The following is an 11,359-nucleotide window of genomic DNA, read 5'->3' on the forward strand; positions in this document are numbered from 1 at the left end:
GCTAGTATAGCGATATTACTGGCCGCGTACACGTATGACTTGTAGATAAACGTATACGCGCGTAATTAGAAGCTCCTCTACTACGGTAAGTATAGGTAGGAAGCTAGGAACAGGCCCCAGATTAAGCCCGTTGCTTTCACTAAATAAGGGTAAAAGGGTTGGATTTTTAAGACTATTAGCGTCCTTAATACAGGCTTTATATACACCTATATTATCACCCTCTATAGCTAGGCCTATTTAGAACTACCGCTTCTTATAACGACTATATGTCTCTATACATTTAGCCTATAGTATACTCCTAAACTTCTTAATTCGCTTTTAATTGATAGCCGAAACGGGTAGTAGTGTGGCCGTAGTTAGAGCTTGCCGCAAGAAAGGTAGTATTAGCGGTAGGGTAGGTATTGGCGGAAGGGTAGGTATTGGCGGAAGGGTAGGTATTGGCGGAAGGGTAGGTATTAGCGGTAGAGTAGGTATAGGAGCTAGTTCCGGCAAGGACGTATTTAGGCTATTTAGAGTGCCTTTGCTGTATGGAGCTTTATCTATAGTATATAGCGGAGGGGTAGGCGAGTGAGCTTTACCCCGCTGATTAAGAATGCGGTACTTCTATTATATTGCCCTAATTGTCTTCCGCTGTTAAGCTATCTTAGGGGTATCTTAGCTATTCTGGCCGCGAGGTAGGAAGGCGTTCTTAGTATCGTTTTTAGGTAGAGCAGTTCGCTAGCGCTTTATAGGACAAGTCTTAGTAGTAGAACCTAACTCTATAAGAGCTCTCCGCTTATTTAAANTATATTTNGAGNNNTAGAAAAGTAAGNAGANGTANAAGTANTATATAGGGAANACGCGCCTTTAACCGANATAACTGNTATAGCTTTAAAAGCTTCTTTAAAGGGCTGTCTTTAATAAAGCTAAGGCGGGGCTTGTGAATATGGTACTTGCTGTACTGAATTATAGTAGGATCTGCTATATTTATAATGTATATAGTAGTATTAATAGAGGTGTTAATAAAAAGGAAGGCGCAATACTAGGATATTTTGATGTTTATAATATTTTGATGTTCGTTATGTGGATTCTGCCACAACTTACCGCGCGTGCTTTTTCATCTAACCAATCAGAAGCCGGCTTGGCGAGAGTTTGAATTCCAGGACCCGAATATAATAGACCACTCGTACCTCGGGTCAATAAATATCTACTTAAGGTTCTTTCCGTTAGATACTTCTTTAATATATTTATAGTCCTACTTTTATAAAGATATTTGGAAGACCTAAATAGGCTCCTTTTTAGGACTACGTTTATAGAAATATTTATTAAAAAACTTAACTTATTTCTAAAAGAGGTTTTTATACTTCCGGGCCTAGTGAAGCCTTAATTAAGCTACTAATAGCGTTAACTTTAGTCTTTCCTTAGCGCGCTAGTTTGTAATATAGTGCTTTTTAAGGAGATAGTATAAAGTTTTATACTTAATAGTAATCTTTATAACTTAGCACTTAGGAGCTATATAGTTGGTTTAAGGGTTCTTACGTATAACTCAAATAAGTAGACGCTTATAGTATTAAGTAAGCTTTTCGGGCTGTTTAGGCCTTAGTAGAGACTTAAGCGTATAGTGGTTATTCCGTCGATTAATTATGCTACTAATATAGTATCTAGCGGAGATTTTAGTCTTCTTCTCTTATACTTCTACCATATCAAGAATTCTAGCTCTTTGTATATCTAAAAGCTCTGCTCTAGACCTTTAATTTCTACTAATTCCCGTGCCAAACAAGCGTTACATTGTAATGTAGTAAATAATTAAATTTGGCGACAATATTGCGACCGTGTGGTGTTGGCTCGCATGTGCATAGAGTAATGTCTTGGCATCGTAACCCTAGTCTCTGCAGAGTCGAATCCCTAGAGTCATTTCTTACTGCTTAGTGCCGCCCTCATGGTGCTGTTTCCTTCATGTTGTTTCTTCCGCGTTCAAAAAAGTATGAATAAATACCGCTATAAACCCTGCCGCAAATCATGGTTGCGCTTCACGCAGCCGTTCTTCAGATCCTCCCAATCTCTCCATTTGGAATTATACCAGTCAGTTTTTCTATGTTGCCCCTCAATTGGAAAGCAGCTGCCCTGGCCTGGGCCTGCGGCGTCGTAGCTGTTCCCACGGCAGAGTGGGGTAGCAAGGCGCCAACGGCTACCGTGAAAAATGGTACCTATACTGGTGTTTATTCCGCGGAATATGACCAGGACTTCTTTCTTGGTGTCCCCTTTGCACAGCCGCCCGTTGGGAACCTTCGCTTCCGAGCACCTCAGCCTCTAACTTCTTCCTGGGAGGGTACAAAACCAGTAACCTCCTACTCTGCTGCCTGTATCGGTTATGGCAGCGATGATTGGCCCTACCCGAAGCTCTCTGAGGACTGCCTCTACCTCAATGTGATCAGGCCATCTGGGTATGAAAACCAGGAGCTTCCTGTGGCATTTTGGATCCATGGAGGTGGGCTCACTGAGGGTTCCAGCATTGACCAGAGATATAACCTCTCGTTCATCGTGGAGAGGTCTGTGAAAATTGGGAAACCAATTATAGGTGTGAGTACAAATTATCGATTGAGCATGTGGGGCTTCATCACGGGCGAAGAGGTGATTGAGGCAGGGAATGCGAATATCGGTTTTAGAGATCAAAGGTTGGCGCTGCATTGGGTGCAGGAGAACATTAGAGCCTTTGGAGGTGAGTTGCGATTCCTGTATTTCCAGCGCGCTTCCCATCTTGCCTGGTTCACAAGCACTCGTTCTTATGTTTAGCTCGTTTGAACGTATAATGCTAAACATCTCACTACTATAGGAGACCCAAGCACGGTCACCATCTGGGGCGAATCTGCTGGTGCCGTTTCTGTTGGTATGCATCTTATGGCTTATGGCGGCCGCGACGATCATATCTTCCGCGGTGGAATCATGGAGTCCGGCAACCCAGTCTTCTACGGCTCGTTCGGTCATTGGGACAAAACGGCCTTCACAAACGCCACCAACACACTAGGATGCGGCTCCGCCTCAGATAAACTACAGTGCTTGAGGGAGCTTCCCTTTGATACACTCAACGCATGGATCAACGGTACAGGATCTTCAATAGGCTGGCAACCAATAGTCGATGGGGACTTCATACAGGGGTATACAAGCATGCAGCTCGCCAAGGGCAAATTCGTCCATGTTCCAGTAATATCAGGTGCAAACTCCGATGAAGGAAGCGCGTTCGGCCCCATAGGCATCAACAGCACACAAGACTTTATAAACTACCTTGAAAGTAAGCTCCAATTCTTCTTCCAGCTCTCCCATTGCCCAGATCTCACGGCTCACTAGACGACCCCTCCCCGGTGACCCTGCCTGCTGCCTCCGTGACGCCCGTCCTTTCTGCCTACCCCGCCACAATCACCTACGGTGCCGTGCCCACGGGCCTGCCACCGTCTTACATCCCTTCAGAACCCTTCGGTGCCTCGTGGCGCCGCTCTGCGGCCTACGGTGGCGATGTGGTCATGNTCGCGCACCGCCGCCTGACGTGCGAGACGTGGGCGGCCAACGGCGTCCCCGCTTTCTGCTACCGCTTCAACACAATCCCGAACGGCGTCTCCGCATTCATCGGCGCGACCCATTTCCAGGAAGTCGCGTTCGTGTTCAACAACAAGGAGGGCGTTGGGTATCCGCCGGTGTCGGTGGACCCGTTTGGGGGGGAGCCGCAGAGTTATTTCGATTTGAGTGATAAGATGAGTGCGGCGTGGGTGAGCTTTGTGCATGATGGGGTGCCGGCGGCATGGTGGCCGAAGTATGAGGCCGGAGGGAAGGGGGAGAATTATGTGTTTGATGCGAATGTTACCGGGTTGGGCTATCCGGAGCCGGATAAGTGGAGGGCCGCTGGGATTGCGCTGATTAATTCCTGGAATGCGGATGTTTATTTAAGGTAGGTTGCTAATGACTAAGGGTTAAAGATTGAGGGTTGATGGATGATAATGAGAGCCGACTTGAATGTTGGTAATTCGTACGTACCTGGATGCGATAATCAGGGGTCAGGGCTCTGTCATTTCTCCTACCCTCGAGCTTTTGTGTACGCGGTTTGTTTAATTTTGAATGTCATTTATGATTTTCTTAAGCCCTTTGAATTAGCATCGAGGGAATGTCTTGGAAAATATGCGGAAAGGGCATAGGCCATTTCTTTATGGGTATCTTTGAAAATGTACAAATATTTACCATCTATGCGTTTTAGATCTCCAACAATCTAAAATCATGCTCATGCTTTTTACCCCCAATCTACTCAAAACGACTTGCCAGCCTTCCAAGGCTGTGGTTTTCACGCAAAGCCTAACAAATCAACCATCCACTGCTCAGAAACACCCTAGCACTCCTACATCACCGTCCCTCCCCCTCCCCCTCCCCCTCCCCTTCCCCTCTTTCCTTCTCCCTCCTCTCCCCTATCTCCTTCAAGGCCCTCCTTGTCCCCTCAACAATCAATCCATGCTCCACCTTGTGCATCCTCTTCTCCAACTCCTCCAGTGTCTCCCCCTCCCTCATCTCCACCTCCTCCACCACAATCGCGCGCCCCGCATCCACCTCCGCAATGACCTCATGAATCATAATGCCGGTCCTCTTGATCTCGCCCTTCCGAAAAGCCTCCCACGCCCGCTCGATCGCGCCCGCGCCCGCAAACTCCCCGGGCAGCGCGGGGTGCAAGTTTATAACGGGGACGCCGGCGGCGGCGAGGGGCGCCAGGAACGAGGGCGCCAGGATGTGCATCCAGCCGGCGCAGACGGCCAGGGAGGGCGCGTCGGCGAGGATTAGCGCCGCCAGGTCCGCGTCGTAGGCGCTGCGGGCGGCGCTGATCCCCGCGGGCGTGTCGGGGTGCTGCTTTTTGTACGGGATCAGGTTGTGGTAGGTTGTAGGGATGGAGGCCGCCGCGGCGCGGGTCAGGCCGTAGGCGGATTTCCGGCTGGGAGGGAGAGGTTAGCGGAGGGTGGTTTGGAGGGATGGGAAGGGGGGGTAGGGTGTTACTTTGATATTACGCGGATTATGCGGGTGGAGGGGAGGGCGGAGGAGGCGCAGGCGTTGATGAGGGCTTGTAGGTTTGTGCCGTTGCCGGATATGAGGACTGTGAGCTTGTAGGTGGGTTCAGACATGGTGGAGGCCTTTGCTGAGACGATTAGATGCAATGAATGAGGAATGATCATACTACTTGTATGAAAATTTGAAAATGTGGACGGGAGGCAGGTATTCAAGTCCTGTAGGTCTCTTGGTGTTCAGTGCAAAATATAGTAATATAAGATTGAGTGGTACTACCAATGCCGAAGCAGTGTTGTGAGATGTTTGAAGATTGAACTGCTTCGCGATATCTTTTTTGGTGGAGCTTAATTGGTGATAATAAAGTTTATTCCGCCCGGAGGCACTAAGCCTAAAGGGCACTAGTACTATATTACATAATTACGCTTCCTTTAGTCTCGCCATATTCTCGTACAAGCCCGTACATATGCCTTGTTTAGTATTCCCTAGTATTACTTATGCCTTATTTTACGAGATCTTATAGGTGGTTAATAGCAGGTAGTCTTAGGGGGGGGGTGTTCCTCCAAGTATTTAGTGTCCTATCTTCGGCGATTAAAGCGAGATCTGCTAGTAGCACAAGGGTATATAGTGTAGGTTGGTTAAAGCGTAAAGGGGGGGAGGGGGGGGAGTTTCTAACTGTAGTAAACGGGTTATTAATCCAATTCTGCCTTAAGTCGTCTAGTAGCTATTATATATTTTACTATCGCTCGGACCGCGTCTATGTTTAGTGTCTACTGTCTAGGGTTAGTTGGTGCCTTCCCCCTAAGATAAAAGGATAAGCTGCCTCTTCTTATATCTGTTTACTATAGCATTTACTCTTAGTATACTATCTATTTTATACACCTAAAGAGGAAGTATTTAACTGTTTCTCTTACCTAACCGTAATTACATTAATCTGATTCTGCCGCCCTAATGTAATATAGATACCTATTAAGTTGTATTATTTCTATCCATAACTAGGCCAATATATTTACCTCTCCTTACTTAAGGGAGTTATATAGCCTGCGGGTATATTTACCTAGTAGTGCTATATCTATTTTTCTTAAGTACCTTTCTACTTCTTCTAGTAGTGTTTTCCTACCCTACTATTTTATTCTTGTAGTGTTTATTATTATAGCCTTAGCCTAGTATTGTTGTCCTTATAGTAGGCGTCCTTATATAGTGGCTTATTATGCTGCTATTTTTGCCTTCTTGCCTAGTTTAAACTCCCCTTATAGGACCTATATAATAAGAAAGCGGTTACTTCTTTACCTTAGTGTGTAGGCTATATTATAGATCTATATAATACTTATTTGGCTAGACTATTACTTAGGTTAGCTAAGCGCTAATAGTGCTGCCTAATTACTGGTAAATATAGTAATCTATCTCCCCTGTAGATCCGGTAGTAAGTATCTTATTACCATTAATATTGCTACTAGTTTAGCCGTATATAGGTTTTGTTCTACTCTTAGTCCTAATATAATTAAGTATATAACTGCTTCCCTATTACTAAGGGTGTTATAGATAACACCTTCTATCCCTACTATGCCTCTCCTCCTAGACGAGCTTGTTGCGATCTGTATTCCTTAGGTAGAGTTAGCTGTTTTAGTTACCTTATCTTTATCTAGGTTAATGCTTATAAGCAGTCGGTCCTCCTATAGTAGTACTATATAGGGTTGTGTAACCTCTATCTTATCTGTTGGTGTATATTAGTATATATAGGCTATCTTCTACAGTAGGGACGTAAACCTCTAAAGTACCTTAGTGCGGAGCCTTAATAGTGGGTTTGTCTTATATAGTGTGCGGAGGTTAACCTATAGCTTTATAGCCCTCTCTAAGTGCCGCTTGCGTACTAACTATATACTTACTTCAGCCTCCCTAATAACTATAGCTACTATATAGAAAGTTCCTATAATTGCCTACGCTCTAATTCTTTATACCCTATTTATTATGGCTGACGCGGAACCCCTATAGGCGTATATTTAGATATTTAAGGCGTAGTCTACTACCGGCGCTACCGTTGCCCTAAATAGTTATCTTATAGTTAAAGGGGATACCATCCGGAGTCTCTTTAATGCCATTACTGCGATAAGGCCCTTGGTGGCTGCTTTTGTGATATATTACTTATACTAAAGCTCCACATCTATAACTACCCCTAAAATCTTAGCTATATGCCCTAGTGTAACTGTTTTTCCCTTAATTATAAACAGAGTAGTATTGGTCCGCTCCATGTTTCTTATAAAGTGCACTAATATAGTCTTTTTACCTTTAAACGTTGCGCCGCTTTATTTCTCCTAGTTTATTGCTCTATTAATAATAGCCTAAATACCTTTACGGTTTGCTGCTGCTAATAGTTCTATAACCTATATATTATAGTCGTCCACAAACGCTATTAAGCCTCTATTTATATTAAGCTGGTGCTAAACTAGGTTAGCGTTAAAAAAGAGGAATAGTATTAGTGAGAGCGGCGATCCTTATAGTAGTTCTGCTTATAGTAACTATTACTAGTTAAAGGTATAGCCGCTAACTAAGATAGTCGTTATCTGATTAAAGCAGAATGTATTAATCCACTATACTAGTACTAGTGGTATACCTCTTACTATAAGCCTCTATAATAGCCTCTCTTTATATACTCCGTTATATACACCCTTTATATTAAAGCTAATAAGGCTAAGTACCTTCTTAGACCTTTACGCGTTATAGATATGTTCTTATAGTAATAGCAGCGCCTATTTAGTGGAACGCTTCTTTTTTACCTTAAAGTAATTTATAGGTAGTAGACCGAAGGTCTCTACTATATGCGATATTCTCTTAGTAACTATAGACTCTAGTACCTTACCTAGCGTAGACAGTAGGGAGATAGGCCTCTATGCCCTTGCCTTTATATAGTCTCCTTTATTCGGCTTCTTAAGCGGTATAATCTTAGCATTTCTTTATTAGTTGGGAAGGTTGCCTTTATCTAGTGAGGTCTAAAAGAGGAACAGGACCCTATCTTTTATTACTGGCTATATCTGCCTCTATACTATCGCTAGTAGTCCGTTATCCTCTGGCGCTTTCTATAGCTTTACTATAAATATTTTCCGTTCTACCTCTTCCATTGTAAGACACGGCATTAGTATTAGCGTTTATTAAGGCCGCGGGCCCTTATTCTCTATTCCTGTTAGCAGCAGGGGAAAGAATATAGTTAATAGCTTTGCTGCTTACTTATCTTTACCTTCTATAGTAAATCCATCCGCCCTTACTAATAGTGGTATCTTATTAAACGCTAAGTTGCCGCTTAGGTTAAGGTATTTTACTACTTACTAAATATTTACGTTATTAGCCAGGAAGTTATTCTAATATGTCCTTTTCTGTTTCCGTATTGCATTGTAGTATTTTTTAAGGCCTCCTTTGCTTATTACTTTAGTTCTAGTAATATCTAGCCTGCTTAGCGTTAGTTCTTTACCCGGTTTCTTTAGTAAGTGTATACCCAGCAGAGCTTTATAAGGTCTGTTATTTACTACCTTTTTATATATAGTAACGGTCTAGCTTTTAGAGTTAATGTGTAGACTACCTCTAGCACTATATCTATAAGCCAGTCTGTTTACTACTATACTTTACTACCTACTAGGATAATATAGAGGGCGGTAGTGACCCTATTCCTAATTTCATTCTATAGTATATTCTTAAAGAGTATTCTCTATTCTATAGCGCGTTTAGGGACCGTAATATTAAATGCCGTCTTAATTACCTTATAATTAGATCCGTGTTCTGTCCCATATACTATATACTTTACTATTATAGATGCTAGTTCGTCTAATACTAGGATTAGGTTAATTATTATCTCGTAGTTACCATTTTACTATATTTTCGTACCCCTAGGTAGTAGGCTACGTAGGGAGTGATCTACTATAAGATTAATAATCGGGTTAGCTTCTCCCTATCTCGCCTATAATATATTATTTTCTCCCTATAGCTAATTATGCCGATTAAAGTCTCCTACGAGTATTATATCGGTTTATATACCTATCTTATTCTATATTTCCTGGATTAGTTAATATAGTTTACCGGTTATATCCTATAGTGCCTCTATATTCTTTCCCTTAACGTATACTAACACTACTAGTACTAATTGGTCGGGAAGGCGCAGCACTGCCGCGGTAAGGTCTGCTGATTATACTGGCACCTATACGGCCTCGATGTCTTTTTAAACCTATAGCATACTCTATACCGCCCACCTCTCTTTACGTTAGACCGTGGGTATTACCTTAGTTTAATTTAAGTGTCCTATAGGGACTGTTACGACTATATTATCCGTTTTCTATGCATATGGCTCTAATATCGCTAATACTCTAAAGTCTTTTAGTTATTTATCGTTTATTAAGCTCTGCTATACCATACTCTACTTTTAAATATTTAGTTAAAGTATCTAAAGTGTCTTATATATAGCGGGTAGGATAAAGCACTTAATAGTTTTTACTAAACGATTTATATAGTCCTCTGTATAGTATATACTTTAGGATCTATCCTTAGCAGTCGTTATAATAATATCCTTCTTAAGCGCATCTAGCATATACTTGCGGTCTTATATATATAAATACTTTATGTTCTAATGTCTAATACTAATAGTATTGCGTTAGACCGCTTTTAGGTTTATAGGTTCTAATATAGGCTAATTCCCCTATAATATAAAAGTATTAGTCCTGCAGCAACCGTGCTGCTTTACTACTTTTGGTAACGTATATAACCATTAATCTATATACCTTTCCTATATCTTTTTTACTAAGCCATCCTATCTGGGCTATATATACATTGTTCTCTTTTTCTAGTACCTCCACTGCTTTATCTTAAATCTTTCCTTCCTAGTTAAGAACTACTGTTTAATTAGCGTTGTTAATTTTTACTAGGTAGAGCTGGTCTTGCAGCACCCAAATACTAAGTACTAAGGTCTTTTAGGCCGCTTCTTTTATATATTAGAGCTCGGCTTTATTTCTATAAGTTATCCTAATACATACGGGGTTCCTAGGGTCTTTAATTACTGCTACACAGCGCTAGCTCTTATAGCCTTCCGTTAAGCGTATACTACTTTTAATTACTTGCCTAATTACCCCTAGTTATGCTTTATTCTTATTTTCTTCTTTAACTCTAAATGTATTAAATATGTAGTATAGCGTATTAGTGATAGTCGATAGCATAGTATTCCTTAAAGGGAAGGATGTTAGGTTGCTTAGTTAACTGTTTAGCGGCATATAGGCAACCTCCGCGTACAACAGATCCGCACTTAGTGGTGCTTAAATATTAAACAATTAGGTCTAGATCACCTCTATCTTTTCTATAACCTCTACTCTAAGCGCGTTAATCTGCTCTATAAATATTTCGGTAAGAGCTTTAATTTAGTTCGCTTATGTCTCTTTCTACTCCTCTATTGCCCCTAGTAGTGATATAACTAGGTTAGTTAGCACCTTAATATACTTATTTAATATTACATTTATCTTCTTAGTTGTTAATTAATTTGCTATAGTAGCTGTTATTACTAATTACTCTATTCTCTTTTTAGCCATTATAAGGTTTCTTATTAACAGTATTTGATCCTTGGAGCGTAAGTTTTTCCCTATACGCTTTGATCGTGGTGTACTAGGGGCCACTGCTGCCACGTGAACCGTATCTTCTGTATTGCTTTTATAGCTGTCGACTTTAAGGGCCTTGGTTGTCTTGGCGCGTCCCTGACGCAGTTGACGCGTCGAGCCTCCTTCCACCTCTGCCGTCTCCATCTTCCCGTTCTCAACTTGGCTAACGTGACAGTGTCCGTATAGGGTAGGCGTAAGAATAGTATAATAATATAGAAAAGAATCACCCCTGGGTTCTTAGTTCGGAGCTTAATTGGAGGGTGGTGGGGTCTTAAGAATATTTTATCTCGTACCCAGAGCTTCTACCGAAGTTTATCTATAGCGCTAAACCGCATTAAGAAAACCTTCGGGGGGACAGATGCATGGTGTTACGAAGAACGACTGTATACTATCTAAGCGGGCATTACGTGATCCCAGGAAGCTCCTGTGGATGCCTTAACCCCCTACCAACAGATGGTCTGGGACGCGATTTAAATTTTATATAGTGTAGAGGTCGCTATCTAAAGTCTTTACACCTTCCCGATTAAGAAGATTTAACTTACCCCCCGGTAGAATATTATATATTTTATTACTAAAGGCTTAAAACTTATATTTAAAACACTAAATATCTATATAAATAATTGCTAAAAAGTAGAAAGAAGGTGGTTATAAGATATTACTACTTAATTAAAGGACTTTATAGAGTTAGTAGCGGAGCTAGGATATTATAGCACTAATAAAATATA

At 41.8% G+C, this 11,359-nt stretch overlaps 2 protein-coding genes across 2 annotated transcripts; one reads left to right on the forward strand and one right to left on the reverse strand.

Annotated features, from left to right (window-relative positions):
* Window positions 1-2,073: 2,073 nt before the first annotated feature.
* Window positions 2,074-3,923, forward strand: K441DRAFT_684552 (alpha/beta-hydrolase; the record flags this gene model as incomplete). Its single annotated transcript, XM_067651792.1, has 3 exons — window positions 2,074-2,698; window positions 2,813-3,268; window positions 3,325-3,923. 3 exons carry the CDS (start codon window positions 2,074-2,076, stop codon window positions 3,921-3,923), a joined length of 1,680 nt encoding a protein of 559 aa, XP_067508578.1.
* A 442-nt stretch (window positions 3,924-4,365) lies between these two features.
* Window positions 4,366-5,129, reverse strand: K441DRAFT_540188 (phosphoribosylglycinamide formyltransferase; the record flags this gene model as incomplete). Its single annotated transcript, XM_067642586.1, has 2 exons — window positions 4,366-4,942; window positions 5,005-5,129. The coding sequence occupies 2 exons, from the start codon at window positions 5,127-5,129 to the stop codon at window positions 4,366-4,368; spliced, it is 702 nt and encodes a 233-aa protein (XP_067508579.1).
* Between the last annotated feature and the right edge of the window lie 6,230 nt (window positions 5,130-11,359).

Source organism: Cenococcum geophilum (assembly GCF_001692895.1).
Source record: "Cenococcum geophilum 1.58 unplaced genomic scaffold K441scaffold_5, whole genome shotgun sequence".
NCBI classification, from domain to species: Eukaryota; Fungi; Ascomycota; class Dothideomycetes; order Gloniales; family Gloniaceae; genus Cenococcum; species Cenococcum geophilum.